Source organism: Protomyctophum parallelum (genome assembly GCF_964188405.1).
Source record: "Protomyctophum parallelum genome assembly, chromosome: 15".
Lineage (NCBI taxonomy): Eukaryota > Metazoa > Chordata > Actinopteri > Myctophiformes > Myctophidae > Protomyctophum > Protomyctophum parallelum.
Genome location: NC_139710.1, coordinates 40,721,451 through 40,747,085, shown reverse-complemented (window position 1 = coordinate 40,747,085; position 25,635 = coordinate 40,721,451). Strand labels below are relative to the sequence as shown.

Here is a 25,635-nt window from a genome sequence, read left to right as displayed (position 1 = left end):
AAAGCTTTTGTTGCAAACTGTACAAACATAGGGCTTTTCCCCTGTATGAATCCTCATGTGTATTTTCAGATATCCAGCTTGTCTAAAGCTTTTGTTACAAATTTGACAAGCAAAGGGTTTTTCCTCTGTATGACACCTCATGTGTACTTTCAGTTGGTTTTTGAAAACAAAGCTTTTGCTACAAACTGTGCAAGCAAATGGGGTTTCCCCTGTATGAATCCTCATGTGTGGTTTCAGATATTCTTTCTGTGCAAAGCGTTTGCTACAAACTGTACATGCAAAGGGCTTTTCACCCGTATGAACCCTCATGTGTTTTTTCCGATGGTCTCTGCAAACAAAGCTTTTGCTACAAACCGTACAGGCAAAGCTTTTCTTTCTAGTTTGACTCCTCATGGATGTTGTTTGTTTAGATGATTCCAGGTTCTCGTCACTGTCTTCAGTGTCAGACGATACCCGGTACTCTATATAAGCTTGTGTTTCCATGTGTTCAGCTGAGGTGCTGGCTGGAGTATCCATTTCTCCATTTTCATCATCATCTTCACTATTCACTGCTAGTAACGGCAACGTTGACCCACTACCCTCTGTTCTTAGAAGTACCTCCTCCTGTTCCTCTTTAATCTGTGGAGGTTGTAGTTTCACCTCGACCATACCGAGACGCATCTCCCACTGTTCCTCTTTAATCTGTGCAGGTTCCTGTTTCAACTGCACTGGACGGAGAATCCTCTCCTGCTGTTCAGGGGGAAGGAATCCACTAACCGTCATTTCGCTGGGATGAGCAGCCACTTCCCTGTCACCGTGGTCCTCCAGGCCACAGGGGGAGCTACCATCTCCTCCTCCTCCTCCTCCTCCTCCTGTGAAGGCCTCCCGGCCAGTCTCTCTGGTCTCCACAGCCCCACAATACATCGCTGCAGCCCCCTCCACCTTCTCAATCAGGAGTTCACTCTCAGCCTGGTCCTCAGTATCTGCTGTCTGATGAGAGAGACACTTTAGACATGGAATCAATGGAACCAGGACATTTAATATCATATTGTTGCTGTTGTATCTGGTACCACGTCATATCTGGCCGCAATTGCTTAAAAAGGAGGCTCTGGTCTGTACACATTATACAAACATAATGTTCACCATGGGCCTTAGTCAGGTTAAATAAAAATGTGACACATTTAGGAAGTGACATCAATATACTGTACAAACAAATGGCCATTTGCTACTGCGAGAGTGTGCAGAGGGTTCCCCAATTAATTTTCCTCAAGGGCCATATTTTGACCAGGCTGGGCTCCGCACACGCGAGGTCGGGGTCTATTTTTAATTCTTCCAGGGGCCACAAGGGGGCGCTCCACGGGCCGCCTATAGAGCGTCGCAGTCCCGCCCCCTCGAGAGACCCAGAAAATAAATCGCCGTTCATTTTCTCATAGGCATTTCTTTAAAGTATTTATTTAAAGACGGTTACGCCGCGGACAAAGCCAACTCGGATCGTGACAAATCATGACAATGAACACAATATTTTGGGCCGATCAAATCATTAGAAAGAAGAAAATAAAGGCAGGACAACACTATTTGTTTTGTTTTTCTTCTTATAAATTATTTGATCGGCCCAAAACATTGTGTTCATTGTCATGATTTCTCACGATCCAAGTTGGCTTTGTCCGCGGCGTAACCGTCTTTAAATAAATACTTAAAGAAAATCCGATAGGAGAAATGCATTGCATTTCATTTCCTGGGCTACTGGTCGTTCAGAAAGGGGGAGGGACTGCGACGCTATTGGGGCCGCCTATTGGGGACACAGAAATGTCGATAATAAAGTAGATTTGTCTCTCTGAAAAAAAGCTATTTTAGTATGAAAACTGCTACTGGTCTCCTAAAAACTGTGACCGCCTACTTCACACAGATGCGGGAATGTCGTAGTTCACACGGTGAACTACGACATTCTTTTGAATAAACTTAAGGCTTTGGGTTTTGACAGTGTATCACTTCAGTGGGTGAGGTCCTACTTGATGGGAAGGAAACAGGTGGTAGACATGAATGGCACCCTGTCCTCGCCGCTATCTCTATCAAGTGGGGTCCCCCAGGGGAGCATTTTAGGTCCACTTTTCTTTTTATTATATGTCAATGATATGAAGTCAGCCGTCGACTGTAACTTACTTCTTTTTGCGGATGATTCAGCACTGGTAGTCTCTCATAAGGAGAAAGCAGAGGTCGAAAAGCTACTTAGTGCTGAACTCCTTAAAGTCAGTGTCTGGCTATCAGACAACAAACTGTCTCTCCATCTTGGTAAAACTGAGTCCATTCTCTTTGGGTCAAATTATAAACTAAAGAAGTCTCCTGGGTTTAAAATAGTGGTGGGGTACTTGGAAGTGGCAGCCAAGGAATCCATTACTTACCTGGGGTGCATTTTGGACAACAAGCTTTCAGGAGAAAATATGGCACAAAAAGTAGTTTCAAAGGTAAGCCAAAGAACAACATTTTTAGCTAGAATCTCTAGCCTTTTAGATTCAAACACCCTAAAGATCCTGGCTGGGGCTCTTGTACAATGTCAATTTGACTATGCCTGTACATCTTGGTATACTGGCATTTCTATGACCCTCAAGAAGAAACTCCAGACCTCCCAAAATAAACTGGTTAGAGTGATCCTGAAGTTGCATCCTAGAACTCACCTTCTCCCTGCCCACTTCACCAGTCTGGGGTGGCTTAAAGTGGAGGAGAGAGTATCCCAATTTAAAATGTGTCTAGTTCACAGGATTAGAAATAATTTAGCACCCAAATATTTCTGTGACTATTTTGCAACGGTTAGTGATACTCACAGGCACTACACCAGAGGGAGCCCTACTGATTTTAAACCCTGCCTTTTTCATAACAATATGGGAAAGACATCATCCCTGTACTCGGCAGCAGTTCAGTGGAATGGCTTGCCTTCCAGCCTCAAGGTGACCAGTTCCTTTGATATTTTTAAATCCACATTAAAAAGATGGTTGGCCGAAAACATAGTGTAAATATAGTGTAGAATAGATAGATGGCACAAATGAAAAAACATTAATAAAAGTAAGGGGAAAAAAGAAAATAAATCCAGTTTTATTGGTCAATTTATATGAATTTTGTCCTGTTTTTTGCCTCCTGTTTTTGTCGGTATTGTACCGTTATTGTCTGTTGCTCCCCTTTCCCCAAGAGGACCACAATGGAAACAAGCCTAACAGCTTTCTTGTGAATTCATCCTTTTAAAATATATTTTCAATCAATCAGTCGTTGCTGCTGTGACTCAGTTTTAGCAAGAGAAACAAGCAGCCAAGTCTATAAAAAAAAAGTCCAAAAGAAGCAAATTAGTCTGTTTTACCACTTTACATTGGCTATTTTGAAAAGAACGGATTCTAGAAGCAGAGGTTGTAGATCTGTTATTTATAACAACAATATTAAGAATTAAATAAAATATATATTTTTGAAATATTTTGACAACACAAATCTTGAATAGGGGTCCCTGGCACAAAACAGTTTTCTTGTGAGCCTTCCGATTGGTCCCCGACTGACTAACCAGCATGTTTTACTGCCTTGTTCCGCCCTGGTTCCCCCTAGTTTATGTTGAATTTGCTAAAACATCATTTTTGGAAAGAACTAAAAACAAACATGATCACCAGTCACCATGCTGCACCTGTGATGTTCCTTTTTACTGACACCAAGTTTAAAATCTAAAGAATTTAATGCACAGAATTGAATGTGTGGATAAGAGATCCAGTAAGTCATATTACACTTGATTGCTGAAAAAGAAGCAATTTTCAGCATGCAATTTAATTTTACACCCTGCCGCCGCCACTGTGGACCTCACAGTCACACAAGACAAACACACACAGTAAGACAGCATGCCTGTTCTCAGTTCCTGGCTCCTTTTCACTACCGTTAACGGAAAGGTCTACTGTACTTCTGATACAAAATTGAATTGCCTTTGTCGCTGGATTTATCAGTTGTGCATGCTCATTGCTTGAGAGAACTGGCAGCTCTGCGAGAGACCGATTGTAACAGTAAAGAAAAAACATAAACAAGACAAATTATCACCTTTTCTCAAGTGAATTAATGTATCCCCTAGCTGCCAGGTTCATTCATATTTAGATCTTTATTAGTTAAAAAGAACTGTAATGGCACATCAGTGTTGGCCATGATGTAAATAAATATAGTTAATATTATAATGGAACGAAATGAATCCCCGACGGCCGGTGCAATATTCGCCAAATAAACAGCATTCACTTTACTTTCTGCTCCTACTGTTCATCGTCACACATCATCATACATCACGTTCAGTGCTCAGCCAATCAAATCATCACAACTCATTCCGGCCAATCACTTTTGGCGTCTTCACTTTTCTGCCCTCACTTTTATCTTCAATATGTAACTTTGCAAGCCAATGTTCCCAGAAAGCTGGGCATTGGAAAAATGTGCTCTAAAGATATTTTGTAAAAAGAACCACCACTCATCCGCTGAAAAAAACAACTTATGTGAGGTGCTGGAGCCACAAAGGGAACATGAGAAAAAATAAAGGGAAGCTCTGCACACTCAGATCTGCGCACAATCAATGTATCTATTTTGCAACCTTTCGGTCTACTGACCTTCTTCAGGCATAATCAAAAAGTGACATAGGACAGAATATATAATCATCACTTGATTGGATGAATGATCAAGTAATTCTCAGTGAACTACAAAGCACCCACATACACTAAAGTGTCCATTTAGACAAGAGAAAATATATTTTAAAATATATTTTTGTGAATGGAAATGACAAACCGATTACTCAGTTTTTGGGAAGTGCTGTCTTTGCCCGTGAAGCTCTCAGAAAGTTCACCATCGTGAAAATGTGGCACAAATCTTTGAATATATATTCTTTCGGAATACTTTTTTTTAATTTTGATGTCAGGCCTAAATGTTAACAGCCTACATTATAAGGCAAAAACAGCCTGGCAGACTGGCCAGTGAGAGGCATCTACACTGCTGCCCGCTCTGCGGAGCTTACCTACCGGCCACAAGCAGTTGACTTGTGTGTCTCCTCCTGCCCAGGAAATAATTCCCCATGCATTTTTCCCATAGACATTTCAAAAAGTATTTATCAGATCTGTAAGCCTCGAACAAAGCCAACTCGGATCGCGACAATCATGACAACAAACACATTTTTGTTTGGTGACGAACAAATAATTAGAAAGAAGAAAAAAGGGCAGGTTACAACTTTTTTTTTTTTTGTTGTCATGATTTGTCACGATCCGAGTTGGCTTTGTTCGAGGATTACTTTAAATAAATACTTTTTGAAATGCCTATGGGAAAAATGCATGGGGAATTATTTCCTGGGGCTGTCGTCGTCATGAAAGGGGGCGGGACTGCGACGCTCTATTGGCCTCTTGGGTTAGGCATTGTGCCTATCATGATGATATGGTTAGCATGTTAGGAGTCTTCCAGAGAGTTCCACCCCAGAGGCCAATAGCAAGAGGTCCCAACTTTGCTTTACTTCCCATATCTGTGTGAAGGGGGCGGACAGGACACATTATTAGGAGACGGGAAGCAGGTTGGAGTCTATTGATTTCCAATGGGAGAGTGAACGTGAACACAGCTTCTGAACTAGCCGCCATTTGCAACTCTAGATTTTTTTATAATGGGATGAATCTTGAGTTGCAATACCCTCCATTGACTCACCAACATTGCAGCTCTAGGCCAAGCTTGAATTATCCTCTTTCAATCTACACAGCTTTTGTTTCATAAAAATCCACCGTCGAGTCAATGGAGGGTATGCGCGTGACTGCCGTGACATCATCGTACGTGGAAGTTATGCAGGAACGCCCACTGAGTGGAAACTACTTTCTGTCTTGACAGCCCATTCATCCAAACAGAAAAGTCCTGTCCGATTGCATTAAACAATGTTAAACTCACCAACATTGCAGCTGTACGAAAAGCATCTGAAAAGTTTTTGTTTTCTGTCAAGAAATGCCCTGCATTTGATTATTTAAGTGTCAGAGTTTGGAAGTGCTTGTTTTCAATAACGCAACATTTTGCTGCCTCCTGCATTAGCCTATGTGACATTTAGAAACAGGTGGCACGCAGGACGGTTGAGTGATTTCCAACGAGCGCTTCCAAACATAAAAGCTTTATGGAGGGTGCCGAAAGGGGCTATAGGTGGGAAGGTAGGATACTATATGGCTCCACTGAAATTTGCCTATCTTTATAAATTAAAAATATTTGGTTCCACACTGACTGTGCCTATTAGTTGGAATTGTTGCGGCTAAAGGAAGATTATCTCTAAGAAGATTGTCATGCTGTTTTCTGGGAAAGCGAACCCTACCAGCCATTACAGCATGCACACAATGCATGCAGCTAACAGCAAACACACGTCTGTCTTCTCATACATTGACTATATAGGCCTATATATTATATGCACAAGTAATTAATCAATCATACAAACAACATGACAATACATTCCCCACACTTATCGCAATAAAGCCTGCTACACAACACTGTACCTGAAAGGAGGAGATCAAGTGAATCAATGACGTTTGTAGACACGACAGACACACAGAGCTGCTGCTTTGTTTGGACTGTAATAAACACCATTTTGACTACACTACCCATCATGCAACGCTGATACTACCGAGACCTCACTAATCGCTCGATTTTAGGCTCAAACGAGAATGATTGATTGAAATAAATTGATAATGTTTTTAACAGTATTCACATGATGGATAATGGGTACAGTTTAACGACAGTACAGGTCAATACAAAAACTGCTACGAGGATAAAACCAGGAAAAGCACTTAAACTCATCAGGTTCCTCCATTTTCCATTAATCGTTTATATAAAGAACTTCAATCAGTTCGGGTCAGTTTATACTGATTGTGATAGAGGTGTTTATATCGAACAAGTTTATTCTGTTTGGATTTTAAAGAGATTGGAAAAGGTATGGAATTCTATGATATGATATTAATAGGGTGTGTTGTGTTCTGTTTTCTCCTGTGTGATTGTGCCACCTAGTGGGCCCCGTTAATAACTGCACGGATATGAATTTAGTCAGGTTAACAATTAACATTAACATTGATTTCACGATATAAATTGGGGTTTTACATTTCATAATATCCTTTGTTTAGCGTGTTCTCTTTTAGTTTTTCCCCACAATATCAAAGGTTTTATGGTCATGATTCACCAAGATCCTGGATGGCTTGATTATACACACTAAAAACATGTGGATTATTTCTGTAACTCAATTCCTGGATTACTTGCGTTGAGTTAGATTTATGGGTTATTTTCCAGAGCCATAACCATTTCCTGGGTTATAGGGACCCAATTCATGGGTTTTTAAAGTGGGTTAAGATTTCTGTGTTATGTTTCTGAGGGTAACCCAATTGTTGGGTCGGATAGGTCACACCCCATGGGAGTGGTTAGAGGAAGTCCATTTCCCAGCATACACTGGGGTGCCAAGGACCGTGTGTTATTGTTCTTATATGTGTTATTATTTGAATATTAGAATGTGTATGTTATGGGTCGTTGTGTTTAGTGTTTTGTTATGGTATTATTTGGTGATATGTTGTTTTATGTGATTTGTTAGCAAAACCATGAAAGTTAATGTCTGTTTGTTTGGACAGTCTCTCTCCCCTTTTCCCATTCATATGTATAGTATCTGTTGGAAAGGGTTTGTTGTTGATGGTTGCTCCAACAAAGAGTTTTCATGCCTCTTGCAGGCAACTAGATACACAGTAAAAACACTTGGGAAATTTATGTAACCCATCCCAGCCATATCAATTTCCTGGAATATAGGGACCCAATTCATGGGTTATAAGATTTCTGGGTTATTTTTCTGAGAGTAACCTTATTGTTGGCTCAGAGAGTTGGGATTGATTGGTTGACTGATTGATTGAACCAATAATGCTTCATTCATAACCGACATTATGGGTCAAAATAACTTGGAAGTTGGGTTATGCTGACCCTCTGAATGGGTTATTTTTATAACCAAAATTATGGGCCAAAATTAATAACCCATTTTGTTGCGTCAAAATAACCCAGGGGTTGAATAGGACCCTTTGTAACCCAGGATGGGGGTTAAAAATAACCCAATATGGGTTATTTTAATCCAGCCATTTTTTTGTGTGTATTTGTGTAAATCTCTATGGGAAAAAGTTTATGGCAGATTATTGAGCCAGAAAACCATGCCCACTGCTATGCCCCGCACGGTTCCCAGTTCGACATGGGCTCCCCCAGAGTTGGTGTTGAGCAAGACGCTGAACTGCCTCCGCCATAGGTGTGTGTGAATGGGTGAATGTAATGCACAATGTAAAGCGCCTTGGATAAAGGCGCTATATAAATGCACCATGCATTTACCATTTTATTTATTGGGGAGCGTGTGTCTCTTTGCACGAAGCTGAAGGCAGAACGCGATGCCCTGTTGGAATGAGAGGGCCAGCTGAGATTAGAATGCTGCTCTCCCCATGAACTCCATCACCGTGACCCTGCCTGATGGGAAGGTGGTGCAGACGCCGAGTCCTGGAAGACCATACACACCGCAGGTGAGGTCTTCTACTCCTGAGCGGGACCAGTGGTGTACTAGTTGTATCCAAACTCCATGTTTGGGTCTGGCCAATAGATCTAAGTTCATGATCTGGCCTCGGGACTCTGTTTTTGGGCATGACTGACCTGGTGGGACTCCAAATATGGATATAGCCGACTGATGGCATTTTAGCCAACAGAATAAGAGGCATTGCATTCTCAGGGATATGTGAGATCCAGTCAGTGTCCCCAGGTTTGTGCAAAGCTTTTTCCATCTTGAAGAACTTGGAATCAACACCTCTTACCAACTTAAATTTGGAGTTCAGAAGTTCAGCGTTCTCCTGTACAAAACCTTATCCGGGTCTCATAAGCTAACCCAGATGCCCCAGTGTCGTACAGGGCCATTTTGCAGGTACCATTTCAGCCTCTGCTAACACGTTAGATTGAACCACCTTGTGAACCCGGGTTAGACGTCTCTTGGTCCCAGACAACCAGTCAAAGAGTCATCCCTCATCTTATTTAGTTCTTTCCAGCCGCTGTTGCCCAACTGGCGAGCCAGGCCGGGGAAGAAGAAGAGAAAAGGGCCACAAATATGGAGGCAGGCTGCAAGCGCCACAATGAGACGGACGGCGGGAAGTTGAAATACGTCAGCCTGGTGCTGCTGGTGGTGCAGAACGTGTGCCTCGTCCTGGGCATGCGGTACGTCTGCATGCAGCCCGGCGACCGCTTCCTCAGGACCTCGGCCGTGGTCGTGGCCGAGGTCCTCAAGCTCGTGGCCTGCTTGCTCGTCGTCCTCCTGCAGAACGGATGCGGTCCGAGGCGGACGGTCCGGTCCCTCTACCACAGCGTGGTGGTCCAGTACGACGACACGCTGAAGATGTTCGTGCCGTCCCTCATCTACACACTGCAGAACAACCTGCAGTACGTGGCCGTGTCCAACCTGCCCGCCGCCACCTTCCAGGTGACCTACCAGCTGAAGATCCTGACCACGGCGCTGTTCAGCGTGGTGATGCTGAAGAGGTCCCTGTCCAAAGTCCAGTGGCTCTCCCTGCTGCTCCTGTTCGCCGGGGTGGTCGTCGCGCAGGCGCCGGGCCGGCAGGACGGCCAGACAGAGCTGGCCTTCATGCACTCCCACGTCCAGAACCAGGTGTTGGGGCTCGCCGTCGTGCTGGTCAGCTGCCTGTCGTCGGGGTTCGCGGGCGTCTACTTCGAGAAGATCCTCAAGGGAACGCCCGCCTCCCTCTGGGTCCGCAACGTCCAGATGGGACTCTTTGGCACGGCCCTGGGCGTGCTGGCGCTCTGGTGGAAGGACGGCGCGGAGGTCGCCGCCAGAGGCTTCTTCAACGGCTACACGCCCATGGTGTGGGCGTGCGTCCTCAACCAGGCGTTCGGGGGCCTCCTGGTGGCCGTGGTGGTGCGCTACGCCGACAACATCCTCAAGGGCTTCGCCTCGTCCTTCTCCATCGTGGTGTCCATGGCGATGTCGGTGTACCTGTTTGGGTTCGTTATAGACGATCAGTTTGTGTGCGGAGCCGCCATGGTGATCGGAGCCATCTGCATGTACAGTCTGCGCACTACGACCGCCGCTGGCCGCTCTTCATCATCATCGTCAGTGGTGTAATCGCGATTTATTTTTAGTGGTGTTTCTCCGTCGGTTTTCCGAAAAACACTTCCAGTGGGCAACCACCTTAACCGGTAACACACCTTAAAGGTATTATGACATGATTTATAACATAATTTTAAAAACATTAAAAGTCTTGGCCATGGTCCTTCAAACGTGTCTAAAAAGTTTGAACACTCAACTCCACTCCAGTATTTCTTTTTTTCTCGTTTTGGTGTATGTCTAAACTTCATCCTGAAAAGCCATGGAAAAACACATTATTTTAGCCTGTAGATGTCGGTAATTCCCCCTTTCCTGTCAACCCAAGGTGCGCTACTTTGACAACTTGGTAGGAAGTCATCGTCAAAAATAAAAGAGTCATCTAGGCCAGTTGGTATCCAGTGTAAGGACTTGTGTTGATTGACACAGCCAACAACAGAGCAGATTGATTTTTCTCTAGAAGCCATTATTAGTAAGTATTACAAAGAAACAAAGTCGCGATCACAATGAGGAAGCGGAGAAGAGAGGGTAGGCACTAGGCAGGGAGCAGAGTGGAGGGGGCGGAGCTTTAGCGGAGATCTACGTATATCTCTGCCGTCCAACCAGATGAGACATTTTTGCATAATTATTCACAGAAGTCCAGAAAGCAGAGAATACACTGAATGTTCAAACTTCGTTTTTTTTTGGTGACATTGATGTCAAGAAAAGCCAAAAAAGCCAAAAAATCTACAAAAATGTGTTTTAAATGTCACAATCCCTTTAAGGCGAGACATGGCAGGTGAAATCATGATTTTCATTTTTGTTTTTTTTGCTATTTTGCTTATTTTGTTTTCTTTCAAACTAAAGTAAAATAAACATTAAAAATACAGATTTAGATGTTTATTTTGATAGTTTATTTTAGCCAATGACAGCTCGTTTTTCTGTATCTCTATTTTCATGATTGGTTGTTGGTACAAAGGAAGTGTCTAACTTCCTTGTGTCTTTCCCCCGAGTGGAGCTCCTCGTGTCTGTTGAAGTGAGACTCGCAGTAGGACGCCAGGCAGTCCAGACACGACTTGTCGGCCTTGCGTTTCCTCCCGACGCAGGCCGTGCACTCCACCTCCCCTGGCGCCGCCGCCACGCCACTGCAACCCCGTCACCAGCAGCAACAACAGCTGGAGTTTCTTTGCCACCTGCTGTGTCCCGGAGTTTCTCCACCATTTCAGCCAGCAAGGGGTTCCTGCACAGCACGGGCCTCGGGGTGAAAGTCATTCTGCACCGCGGGCACCAGCATCCCGCCCCGCCGCCCCCCCCCCCTCAGCCTCCTGCCGGTCCTAGCAGGCTGTGATGCAGCCCATGCAGTAGTTGTGTGCACATGGTACAGTCACGGGTTCCAGACAGAGACAGAGATGTTGGCCTCCTTATTGTCCCCCTCCTCGGCCATCGCTGCTGTTTCACGTACGTGGTGGTCTACTACTGACTAGGAGACTCACACAAGCAAGCACTGCTGACAGAAACAGTAACGGGCGGTATTAAATAGGGAGGAACAAGAGAAGCAGAGATGAGTTTAGTTTCAGTGAAAACGAGAGCAGAACACATGGGGCTGGGCGGCGCAAGCTTTGACAAGTTCTTTGGTGTGTGTGTGTGTGTGTGTGTGTGTGTGTGTGTGAGAGTGTGAAAGTACATCCTGCTTCTCCAAAAACAAAACTACTTAAAGAGGAAGGAACCCGCCTATTGGCATACATTTCACTCAACACCACAAAAAGGCTATAGTCTAAACTAAGTCTGGCCCCTCTGCAATGAAGAACAAAGGCCTATCTCCACTGCCGGACAAGGGGGGGTATAAGCCAATAGTCATAAATAAGAGACAGCACCGGAAATCCCCTCCTATCCACTTGAATGGAGTTGCTTACCCAGTGCATGTACTCCCTTTTCACCCCTTCTTCCGGGTTGGAAAAGTGGTGGTCTCTGCCCATGTTGGGGCCTAAAAACGTCACAGAATTGCATTCATGAAAACGCAGAGCCCAACATGGTAAATGGTGCATGGTGTTATGTACCTGGCCTAGGGGGTGCCACGATACACAACAAAAAACAGGGGAGACGCAGTTGACCAAATAAATAGAATTTATTAACTAAACAAAAATAGTAAATTAAGGAACAAAATCATGATTGAACAGATGAAGTGTGGAGATCAGTAGTCAGTGGTGTAGTGCGTGTATGCATGAGTGAGATGTATAGTGTGCGTGTTGTATGGATTAACATAAATGTTGAGAAGTGTGCATGGTGGAGTGCAGGAGGCAAATGAAAGGAACAGATCTGGGGAAGGACTGGGGAAGCAGGCATTTATAGGGCGTCGACACCCGGGCCCAGGTGCGAGCCACTTAGGCTGATCATCATGTCTAGCTCTGCTCCCCAATCCTATTGGATACAAAGAACAGAGGTTACTATAGGGCAAACAGTAAACACAACATACCTAAACCAGACAAACTAAGAGTAATATACATATAACACACAATATAGGGAACCGTCACAATGGCACAATCTATCTATGTAAAGCACCTTTATCCAAGGCGCTTTACATAGATTGTGCATTACATTCACCCATTCACACACACATTCATACACCGATGGCGGCGGAGACCATGCAAGGCACCAACCAGCACATCAGGAACAATTAGGGGTTCAGTGTCTTGCTCAAGGACACTTCGACACGGACTCTGGAAGAGCCCGGGTTCGAACTGACAACCTTGCAGTTGCCATCCAGCCACTCCGCCCCTGAGCCACCGCTGCCCCTGTATAGCCATCAGGCCCATAGGGCAGGAGCTTATCTACTGTTTCTGTAGCCATGAGCCCCATAGGGCAGGAGCTTATCTACTGTTTCTGTGGCCATGAGGCCCATAGGGGCAGGAGCTTATCTACTGTTTCTGTAGCCATGAGGCCCATAGGGGCAGGAGTCTATCTCCTGTTTCTGTAGCCATGAGGCCCATAGGGGCAGGAGCCTATATCCTGTTTCTGTAGCCATGAGGCCCATAGGGGCAGGAACCTATCTCCTGTTTCTGTAGCCATGAGGCCCATATAGGGGCAGGAGCCTATCTCCTGTTTCTGTAGCCATGAGGCCCATAGGGTCAGGAGCCTATCTCCTGTTTCTGTAGCCATGAGGCCCATAGGGCAGGAGCCTATCTCCTGTTTCTGTAGCCATGGGCCCAAAGGGCAGGAGCCTATCTCCTGTTTCTGTAGCGTGAGGCAGCTTGATGTACAAGTACACCCCATGAACATGACGCTAGTATCCAACCCTTGATGCTGAGTGTCAAGCAGGGAGGCACTGGGTCCCTGCTTTTTTTTCTTTTTTGCAACTGAATGGCTGGAAAATGGTTTACATAGTACATGCATACACCTCCCCTAATGATTATATCTGGTTTCAGTATTTATTTATGGTGTATTGTCTCTATGTAGCAGTCAATTTATATTGGGGTTGGGAGGGGGCGGGGGTCCCGAGACATTGCCAAAGCATTTCCGGGGGTCCCCGGGCCAAAAACGTTGAGAACCCCTGCTGTAGACAATATATTTGACAATCCATTTCATGAAGGCGACATCTTCAAGATATGAAAGAAACATCCTCAGTGGTGTAGACTTCAACTTGGCCATGTAAGGATGAACTTGAGAGCGTTATTAAGAAATGAAAGTCATTTTAATGTTAAAGGTTTTCTAAGCAGTATAATTACAGAGCTATGAACATTGTGATAATGCATCGCAGGGTCTGTGATGATGAGAACGTTCCCTGATTACAGAAATGGATCCCAAACTCCCCCCCCCCCCCCCCACCCTGACAAGCACTTTGAATTGTAGTTATCATTCCATTTTGTTTGATATTATGAAAATATTTAGCCATTTTTATTAGGACAAAAAACCCGGACTGGATCCAATAGTCAATCAACAGTAAGTTAACATGTTTTATAAAAATAAATAAAACAGCATGAGTTTTGGTGATGCTCTATACAATATATTGTCTGAATCAACCTTTTTTGTGTTTGTTTACATACTAAAAGAGTGACTTTGAGAGCTGTTTCAGCGTTCAATGCAAATCAATGAGGAGCATATTTTGATATGCTTTTTTTTTTTTCCTTTTGAAGGGGGGACACAGTTTGGGAACCAGTGGATTACAGTACAGTAAGGATTACAGTACAGTAACAGCATAAAAAAACCCAACAACTTCACACTGTGAAAGGCACTGACATCTGGATCATAGTTGCTTGCCATGTTGTAATGCTGATAATAAAAAACTAAAACAGCATTGATCATCATAATACACTTTTACAGATTAAGGTTTAGGGTATTATTTATGTTTGTACACTACTTCAACACTTATGATACATCTCCGTGGCAATAAGTGTCAAAAGCTCTCATACATCTCACCCCATTAGCTGTTATATAAAATATGTTTTATCAAAGAAATAAACATACATGTCTGTTTGTTTGTTTTTTTGCCAGACATAAGCATACATGCTACATGATGACAGATGGAATTATTTGTTTTATACAAGCGTGAGAAATGCTGGTGAAAGATTCGGATACAGAAAAGACGTTATTAATTATTCTATCTGACAAAACCTTTTCTTTTTTTTTTCCTGTAAATGTTGTGCTTCCAAGTTACCACCTCCAGGGGGCGGGCAGGGGCTGAGTAGCAACACATCTAACATTATACTCTGATGATGAATATACAACAGGTTTGTTGTATAGTTATGAGTTACACACGACAGCCGTTGGTAAAACTCTGCACCGTGTACAGTACAGTACGTCCTTTGTGTGTGAATTAGGACCTGTAATTCTCCATATGCAGACCACGGCCATCTTACCATATACTGTAAGTTAATGGCAAGGTGCTACCTAGGTGCAACTTCCAATGGCAGCCCATTCATCCAAACAGAAAAGTCCTATCTAATTGTATTAAACAACGTCAAACTCACCAACATTGCAGCTGTACGGAAAGCTTGCCTTGAATTATTCTCTTTCTATCCTCAAAGTTTGTTTCATAAAGATCCACTGTAGACATGGAACTTGGAAGCGCTCGTTAGATATCACTCAACTGCCCTGCGTACCACCTGTTTATAATTAGCATATAATGCAAGAGGCAGCAGGACCATTCCTTTACTGAAAACGAGTGCTTCCAAACTCTGATGGAAACATGGCCGCGGTCTGCAAATGGGCAATAAGTCACTCTTTCACAGTAACATCCCTCAAGTGTTAATCTATCCGTTTGTTGTATCTCTGAGAGTGTACAAATGAAACCAATGGGCTCTATGCACTCTTCCTACTTCCGGGCCGCTTCCCTATACTTCCTTCGGAAATCCGGAGAACTCGCCAGTTTACCGACTCGCCGCGATTTAGTGCATTCTAGTTTTACTTCACCTTGAATAGCAGATACGAGGCATTATTTCTGAGCCGTAAACAAGTGAACGAAGAGCAAGGAGTATGGTGCAGAAGGAGAGGCCAACTAAAAAAAAAGAAAAATAATCAGAATATTTTCTCTCGTTTGATATCAATGAAAATGCGCTAGGACGTCCTAGCAACCCGTCTGTTGGATTAGTTATAACGTTCCCACACGTCGTACGGTCTAAATGGGTTAAGAATGGTACTGTGTTCCATTCACCATAAAATAAATAATTCTATAAATGAACAGATTCCCACTTATTATGTACAGAAATTATGTAAAAAAAAAAAAAAAAAATCATGAGGTTTCGTATTGTATATCATGACCGTGTCAAACAACAGATTTAGAGCTAATTGCTACAATTACTGTAAAAACAAAAGACATAACAAGATGGAAGTCCGTTAATGCAATGACATGAGTTGAGAATCACAACGACCATGAATATCGTCTACCGTCAGTAAACCTGATTTGATTAATTACAGTTAAGTAAATTATATTCCCCGGCCACACTCATTAATTCTCCATATCATAAACGTTGACAATATTACCCTCCGGTCATGTTGAGTATAATCAGCTCTATCTGGCAAATAGTTAATTAATTCGATCTATTTACATGATAACAATAATTAATACTACATTCACCTTGTCTTGCAGTGGCAAGTTAACTGTGTATGTGTGTGTGTGTGTGTGTGTGTGTGTGTGTGTGTGTGTGTGTGTGTGTGTGTGTTGTGTGTGTGTGTGTGTGTGTGTGTGTGTGTGTGTGTGTGCGTGTGTGCATGCGTGCCTGCGTGTGGTGCGTGCACGTGCGTGCGTGTACCAATGTCTTTGTGAGAACCAAAAAAAATCTTCAGGATTAGAAAGACGAGGAAAAATTGTGCAGAGTTTATTGATTTATTCCGTACATGAAAAGTAAATGTTGGTGTCCAAATCAAGAAAAATGCGGAAGTAGAGAGCGTTCTTCCGGATGCTTCAGTTCGAACGCCAGAGAGCCAACTAGCTGGGGGGGGGGGGGGGGGCAGTCCGCCCTCTAGTTCATATAACTCCATATGGTTTTGTATATCCCACTGACTCACGTTCCAGTGAGGAGCCCCCACCGGGAGGACGTTACAGCGAGGAGCCCCCACCGGGAGGACATACAGTGAGGAGCCCCCACCGGGAGGACGTGCATAGTAGGGCCTTCGTCCTACTCCTCCCGTCCAACACTCCCAGCTGACAGGCGCCGCCTTATCGATATGGTGTGTATATTGGCACGATACGAGTGTTGATATCATCAGTAATAACTAAGTGGGTAAAGGCAAAATAACGTTGAGAAGGCAGCAGTTCCGACTATATGGTCCATCTGTGTGTGGGAGATGTATACAAGTCTGTTTGCGTTTGACTTTTAGCTTTAATGTCTCACTGTACCACTGACAAAGTATCCGATCAATTAAAAAATGTGCCGTTCGGACTAGACGATTTCATGTCCGTTCAGACGATGGCTTTTGGGTTCTCCCATTGGCTTAGAGGTAGCCTATAGAGAGACTAGAGACGAGGCAGCCAATCATGGAAAAGTGTCTGGTGGCCCTAGAGACGAGGCAGCCAATCATGAAAAAAGTGTCTACTGCGGTCGTGAGTCCGGTCGTGAGTATGCTCGGCATCGACCAGACAGTGGCCTTGTGGTTAGAGTGTCCGCTCTGACACTGGGAGGTCGGGGTTCGATCCCCGGCCGCGGGTCATACCAAAGACTGTAAAAAATGGGACCCAATGCCTCCCTGCTTGGCACTCAGTATCAATGGGTTGGATTGTGGGGGGGGAGACAAATCAACTCATCAAAATGATTCCCGGGACGGCTGCATCTTACCGCTCCTTGGCTGCGGCTCACCGCTCCAAGAGATCAAGGGTCAAATGCGGAGGACAAATTTCACTGCGGTAACGTGTGTGACAAATCGTATGACTTTGACTTTGAGTATATATATGCCAGCAGCTTAGCAGCAGCTGGTAAAAATAAAAACAATAATACACATGCGTGTTTTCACGGCCCGGCGGGACTCTGGTCCCCCGAGTCTGTGGAGGACACGGACACGGAGCAGCGGCGTCTCTTGGCGGTGGCGGCGCCGCCACCGCCGGAGGAGGAGGAGCAGCGAAGCATGCTGGGATGGAAGCCCGCATGGCGCCGGGCGTGCTTGGTCAGGTGGTCGCTGCGCATGAAGCTCTTGGCGCACAGCGGGCAGCCGAAGCGCTTCTCGCCCGTGTGCGTGCGGTAGTGGCGCGTCAGCTCGTCCGAGCGCGAGAACCGCTTGCCGCAGTCCGGCCACGTGCACTCGAACGGGCGCTCGCCTGGAGGAGGGACACGCACACACACACACACACATAAATACACACACACGGAAAAAAGAGGGAGAAAAAGGGAAAAGTAAAGTTAGACGAAAACTGATAAATAGACAACATATGTATGTGTATTGTGGAGCACCCCCCCCCCCTCAACCTACGTTTTTCACAAACGCATGTACTTATGTACGTATCTGTGTGACAATAAACATCTTGAATCTTGAAATACATGCTTTCATTTAACAAAAAAAATCTTCTTTTCTTGTAGAAAATAAATGTGGTAATTTGTTACCAATTTTTGGTTAATTTCTTTCTTTCTTTTTTTTTTTACTGTTGACTTTTGCATTGCATGAGTAATCCACGTCATATACAATAAGAGTAGGCCTACATTACATATACTGTAATTGTAAATAAATATAAAACAACATCGTCTCTGTCGGGGGGGAAATATGATATCTCATAATGTCCAAAACTGTTACTTTTCAGGATTCAAATTAAAAAAAATGGCAAAATGTAGCAGATCTACAAACTTGATAGGCAATTCACACTGAGACGGACTGAATCCGTTTCATTGGAACCGTTTCCGAATACGGATGCCTGGTCCCCGATGGCCATGATTCACATTGCCCGATATTCAACAGCACACCCGGGTACACTTGCATAACACACTTTAATCCTCCAGATGGCGCTGTGCTTGATGGCTGGCGAGCACGGACACTGACCATCAACTCTGCGACATTGTCTCAAATAAATCCAGACACTGCATTGCATTGTCTCTTTGGCTCTTTGCCGTTCACTGTCAGCCTGCCTGCTATTCACTGTGTCAGTCAGTTCTGTGCTCCAGTGTATTAGTTTGCTATGGATTCTACTTTAGCATTATTATTATTGTCTCCACCAGCCGAAGGCATGGTGGGAGAGTATGTTTTGCACTCCGTCCGTCCGTGTGTCCGTGTGTCCGTGTGTCCGTCCGTCCGTGAGCAGCTAATCTCGGCCACCGTTAACCCGGTCGATGCCAAATTTTGCACACACACTCCCTGGATGCCAACGATGAACCTCTGCCCCAAACTTTCCACAACGGCCTGTTATAGCGCCACCAGGAGGCTGCTTTGTGCAAAACAAGTTTTTGCACAGTACACCTACAGAATTTGTCCAAACATCACGCAAATTGGTACACAGTCTCTCTACAGCCATTCAACGAAACGGGTCTTTCACATCATGAACACATCGCGTGATTTCCCTGAAATTGTGCACCCACATTCCCACTAGGCCGAGGACGAAATGCCACATCAACAATTTCAACTCAGCCTCAAGGTGGCGCTATAACTGGCCCAAAAGTGTTTTTACCTCTAACTGCACGGATCTGTGGATAACTTTGTATGCCAACTCCCTAGAGGCCAAGGAAAAACCTTTGCCTGGAAATTTTCCCATCTGCTCTTTATAGCGCCACCAGGAGGCCGGCATATGTAAAACACATTTTCTATTATTACTCCTTCACATTTTATCCTAATTTCACGCAAATCGGTACACATGATCTCCATAGTCATGTGATCAAGACAGGTTTGTTTGATTTCTCATATTCCATCCTGATTGGCCACGATTGGCTCCTACAGTTTTCAGGAGTAGCCCGCTTTGTACAAATCGCCACAACTCCTCAACGCAGCGTCCGATTGCAATGACATTGTGCACCCACATTCCCACTAGGCCGAGGACGAAATGCCACATGAACAATTTCAACTCAGCCTCAAGGTGGCGCTATAACTAGCCGAAAAGTGTTTTACCTCTAACTGCACGGATCTGTGGATAAGTTTGTATGCCAACTCCCTAGAGGCCAAGGAAAAACCTTTGCCTGGAATTTTTCACATCTGCTCTTTATAGCGCCACCAGGAGGCCCACATATGTAAAACACATTTTCTATTATTACTCCTTCAGATTTTATCCAAATTTCACACAAATCGGTACACATGATCTCCATAGTCATGTGATCAAGACAGGTTTGTTTGATTTCTCATATTACATCCTGATTGGCCACGATTGGCTCCTACAGTTTTCAGGAGTAGCCCGCTTTGTACAAATCGCCACAACTCCTCAACGCAGCGTCCAATTGCGAACTGTGCACGCATATTCCCACTAGGCTGAGGAACAAATGCCACTTGACAGTTTTCAACAGCCTGATGGTGGCGCTACAACAAGCCAAGTCGCGTCATGCACTCGCACACACACACACACACACACACACACACACGCCAGGGAGTAGGGCTAACTAGACCCCCCACTGGTCAAAATCTGTGCTTGAACAACCTTTGGCAATTCTCATTTTAAATCTATACATTTACACTTAATACAATATTTGTTTTGATTGCCCTGGTGGAGACCTGTGCCGATTGGCACTTTATGTAGTTTTGTTTTACTTTGGAAACTTTGCCAAGCAAAGCCCAAGAGCCACGTGTAGTCCGCAGAATAAGATCAGCGCGTACTGCGGTGCTGCGCGTATAAGCAGATTCAACAGGAGACGAGCGGCGTTGAGAAATGCGCTGGTGTTACGCGTCGTGCAGAGGCTGTATTCTTTTTTGTTGACGCTTGGCTTGTCGACTAGAGATTATGTCAAGTTCTTTAAAAAAAAAACAGTCCACTTTCTTCTTTAGGTACACATGCATTCACATTGGAACGATCCGTATCTGAATACACTTCAACGGTCCAGAGACCCGCCCCCCATGCGGTCCCGGGGACGGTTGGGCGATCCGCTCCCTGCCAAGTGGTCCCGAGTGAATATATATTCAAGGATTTGCCCCACATGATTCACGATTTTTCAAAAATAGCAGACCTACAAGCTCGTAGGTGCCGCGCTATGAGCTTGTAGATCTGCTATTTTTCAATAGCTAAAGCATAACATAATGCTTAGTTAAAACACTAAAAGGGGTTCCCGCCCAGAATGGGTTAAGTGAGTGTACTCAGTGACTTTATGCCACTGCTGAAGCGGTTTCTCAATTGTTATCAGGAAACCTGTCCTGCTTGTCACAGCACTTTTTCTAGGAACATAATTTGGCAAACGTCCCAACTTGACTGACAAATACTGAGTCATAACAGCACACTGATAAGACACACGCACGCACACACCCTCACACGCACGCACGCACGCACGCTGTCTGTTACAGGTAAAGTTCGGTATTCAACAGTCTATGATTAAAAGTAGGCTACTCGTTATGGTGCGTTCACATGGGCAGACGCAATGACGCCGTCTACCATTCATTGTCAATGGAAGCCAGCGACATGATGATGCAAATATACAGTCTACCATTCACTGTCAATGGAAGCTAACGACATGAAGATACAAAGATACAGTCTACCATTCACTGTCAATGGAAGCACAGCGATATGACGATGCAAAGATACAGTCTACCAATCATTGTCAATGGAAGCCAGCAACATGAAGATTCAAAGATACAGTCTACCAATCATTGTCAATGGAAGCCAGCAACATGAAGATTCAAAGATACAGTCTACCATTCCCTGTCAATGGAAGCCAGCGACATGATGCAAATACACAGTCTACCAATCATTGTCAATGGAAGCCAGCGACATGACGATGGTGTGTGAACGCACCATTATCCAGAAGATCCTGGCCATGTCACAAGTTTTCAAATGCATAAAATGTATACAAATCCTTTGAAAATAGCAGATCTACCAGCTCACAGCGCGTTGTGAGCTGGTAGATCGAATTTCAAATTTCCAAAGTAGGTCTGAAGTGGTTTTGTAATAAATTATAATGATAATAAAAATCTACAAAGTAACTACTGTTTTCAAATAATAAATGATATAGCCATAAGTACAATATTTGAGGTGTAGTGGAGTAAAGTAAAATTATTGAAAATTGTACAGTAAAGCAAAAATAAATAAAAACTCAAAGTTGTACAGTACTTGAGTAAATGTACTTATTAGTGACTTTGCACCACTGACTGTCTACAACCAACCGTGCAGAAAAAAGAACATCACAAAAAAGCACATCCTAAAACAACAAACCACAGAGAGCACATTACAGACTACAGAACACCAGCACGCCCACCCATCCACCCACGTGGTCTCTCTATCTCTCTCTCTCTCTGTCTCTATCTCTCTCTCTCTCTCTCTGTCTCTATCTCTCTCACTCTGTCTCTCTCTCTGTCTCTATCTGTCTCACTCTGTCTCTATCTGTCTCACTCTGTCTCTATCTATCTATCTCTCTCTCTCTCTCTCTGTCTCTATCTCTCTCACTCTGTCTCTGTTTCTGTCTGTCTGTCTGTCTGTCTGTCTGTCTGTCTGTCTGTCTGTCTGTCTGTCTGTCTGTCTGTCTGTCTGTCTGTCTCTCTCTCTCTGTCTCTATCTCTCTCACTCTGTCTCTGTCTCTCTCTCTGTCTATCTCTCTCTGTCTCTGTCTCTCTGTCTGTCTCTCTTTCTCTATCTCTCTCACTCTGTCTCTGTCTCTCTGTCTCTATCTCTCTCACTCTGTCTCTGTCTCTCTCTCCCTCTAAAAACACGTCTGGTCTCATGATGTTTACAACCTCAGAGAGATGACGTAGCTACTAGCTAGGAGGAACTGTAGTGGTGCAGGAGGGAGGGGGAAGGGGAGGAGGAGGGGAGGGGAAGGTTACCTCCGAACACCACCATGCAGTCAGAGGAACATGTGGGGACAGCAGCCATCCAGGGTTGCCATGTCCGCTTATTATAAGCACCTTTAGGGCTTGTTTTTCTTGTTTTTTCTGTATAGTTGCTTGTAAATATTGGTAGACTTAAAGGACCACTTCACCACTTTTCAACCTATAATAGGTCTTCACTATTATTATGGCTGTGGGCAGTTTAGAAACCGTCTTCCAGTGACATCATCATTAGGCAGATTCTTTTTTAAACAAGATTTTTTTACAAAAATGTTTAGATTTTCATTATCGTGCGAACGATGGCTTCCATTTTCGCATTGCAACTTTTCAGGACTAGAAAGCCTGCAGTTTTTATTAGCTTGTATTCCCCATTGATGATGTCACTGGAAGACGGTTTCTGAACTGCCCACAGCCCTCCTATGAGACACAAAAAAAAATTGCGCCATTTTTTCATGATTATTAGTGAGGACGTATTATATGAAGATAGGTTGAAAAGTGGTGAAGTGGTCCTTTAAGCTGGGTTGCAGGGTTTTTTTATATTTATTTATAAATAAATATTATCTTTACTATAAATGTGCATAGAATTTGCTTCTTTTCTTTTTTACATAATTTCCTCTACAAAGTCCTAGTAGTACAACTAGTAGTAAGTAGTTGAAATCTCCTTTTTGCAGGTAGAAATACATCCGGGTCTTGCAGGGTTAAGTTGTTTCTAAAGTGTAATAATTGCTGATTTGGGCTGGTTTCCTAATGTAAACCAGTAATTCTCACACATTTCCGTGTCAAGGACTAAGGACCCTAGGGCCTAGATCTAGGGCCAGGAACCCCCATACAAGATTAGTGTTGTTGCTGAAAACGAAAACGTTTCCAAGAATATTCCACATTTTGTCCCTTTTTTTCTCCTCCATGATTGTTTTAAAAATAGCCGATCTACAAGCTCACAACTTGACAGATCGGCTATTTCCAAATAGCCTAATACTAGTAGTCAGACTTGTTTTCGTAGACCTGGATGCTTATTTCCCTCACACAATCTGGCAACACAGCCATGCAGCCAGCCAGCAGTGTCGCAGTGACCCCACATGGCATGTGTTCACTGACTGAGGCATCATTATCTCCACATTAAAACTGTGTGTGTGTGTGTGTGTGTGTGTGTGTGTGTGTGTGTGTGTGTGTGTGTGTGTGTGTGTGTGTGTGTGTGTGTGTGTGTGTGTGTGTGTGTGTGTGCGTGCGTGCGTGTGTGTGACCCGTGTACCAAAACATGATAACATAACATAAATCTGACCCAACACTGCAGCAAATCTCCAAATAAACAGCCGATCTAGCATCAAGTGTAGATCGGAGATCCATCTGCAACTATGAGGAAAAGGGGGTAAAATAAGTGGTTACTCATAACAAAAATAAAAAGTACTCGTATCGGTACTCGGTGTCGGTGAGTACTAAAAATGAAGTACTTGTACTCGTACTCGGTCTGGGGAAAAAATGGTGTCAGGACAACTCTAGTGTGTGTTTTCTTCTTTTTCTTCCCCCGTAGAACCCGTTCAGGATGGGAACCCCTTTTTGGTGTTTTAACTATTATTTTATACTATTATAAAATAGCAGATCTACAAGCTCGTAGTGCGGCACTCTGCTATATATTTTTTTTTATCGTGAAAATGTAGTGCAAATCTTTTGATATATATTCTTTCAGAGCGAACGTTTTTTGCTCAAATCTTTGCTTCTGGAGGGGGGGGGGGGGTCCCTGGAGGGTGGAACAAAACTTTTTCAGATGGGGGTCGGCGGCCAATTACATAATATTTTTGGGGGTCCTTGACATGAAAATGACATAGAAACATGAGGTTTTTCAGAAAACTGTCAGTATTGTCAGTATTTCGAAATCCTGACAGTTTTCTGAAAAACCTTATGTTTCTGTATCAGTGGTTCTCAAAAAAGGCACATTTTCACGATTTAAAAAAAAATAGCAGACCTACAAGTTCATAGCGCGGCACTCGGTGCCGCGCTATGAGCTTGTAGATCTGCTATTTTTCAATAGCTAAAATATAACATAATGCTTAAACACCAAAAGGGGTTCCCGTACAGAATGGGTTAATAACTTTTGATGTTTTTTTACGATATATTTGCAAATGTGGCATCATCATGTCTCGGGTGGCCGGGTCACAGTACTCATTTAGCCCAGTGGCTTTTCAACCATAGAGTAATAGAAGGATCGAGACTGAACTCGGTGGCGCGCTATGAGCTTGTAGATCTGCTATTTTTCAATAGCTAAAGATTAACGTAATGCTTAAACACCAAAAGGGGTTCCCGCCCAAAATGGGTTAACCATTTGGGCCACACTAGACAGACCACCATTTCATAAGGTTTATATAGCCTGGTCCCCAGACCCATGCAGGACAAGATTTTGGTCCACAATTCCATGCTGTATTGTCGTTGGTACTAGGTCTCTAATTCTGTAGACTTCGTGTAAATTAAGTAATGCAGGTGTTTAACAAAGATGTTACTCTTGAGAGCGTAAAATGAAACCAAATGAGGGTCCATTTGGTTTAATTTTATGCTCTCGAGAGTTAAAGTTCTTTGGTTACCAATTAACTCTCCATCATTTAGCTGCATGGGGACCACCTGGAACCCCCTCAAGGACCACCGGTGGTCCTCGGACCACTGGTTTAAAACCACTGATATTAGCCTATCACATGCTCTCGGGCAGATTTGAGGATAGCCCTGGCAGATAAGTATAAGCCTGGGACCGTCGGAGGTTAAGGATAGCCTAAAATAAACAACCAATAATCTTTTTTTGTAATCATTTACATTGATAAATGTCAATTAGGTATTATTAGGCCTATGACACGAAACAATGCAAGGATAAGAATAAGATACGTGTACTAATAATATCTGACCTTGTTGTGGTGTGTTCATTCACAGTTCACACCATGTGCACAACAACACACTTTAGTAGCAATGTCGTGTAATAGCACATGCACATGCTGCCGCGTGCACGGATACACGCACGCATATGGGCGGTGGCGTTCATATTATATAGCCCTAGACAGTACGTTCCCAGAACACAATCTCTGTGTGCGTGTCAACATCTCTCTCTCTCTCTCTCTCACACACACACACACACACACACACACACACACACACACACACACACACACACACACACACACACACACACGACAGCGCCAGGCTGCGGTCACACCCCCCAGCTG

At 44.0% G+C, this 25,635-nt stretch overlaps 1 protein-coding gene and 1 pseudogene across 2 annotated transcripts in view; one reads left to right on the top strand and one right to left on the bottom strand.

Annotated features, from left to right (window-relative positions):
* Window positions 1–9,085: 9,085 nt before the first annotated feature.
* LOC310871859 (UDP-galactose translocator-like) lies at window positions 9,086–10,114 on the top strand (the record flags this gene model as incomplete). The annotated part of the gene is made up of 1 exon (XM_083783496.1): window positions 9,086–10,114. The coding sequence occupies one exon, from the start codon at window positions 9,086–9,088 to the stop codon at window positions 10,112–10,114; it is 1,029 nt and encodes a 342-aa protein (XP_083639622.1).
* A 6,118-nt stretch (window positions 10,115–16,232) lies between these two features.
* Window positions 16,233–25,635, bottom strand: part of LOC310871858 — a 10,815-nt pseudogene continuing 1,412 nt past the window's right edge. Inside the window, exon 2 of the transcript XR_014571092.1 lies at window positions 16,233–17,816. The product of XR_014571092.1 is annotated as an uncharacterized misc_RNA (transcript). The remainder of the gene's footprint in view (window positions 17,817–25,635) is intronic.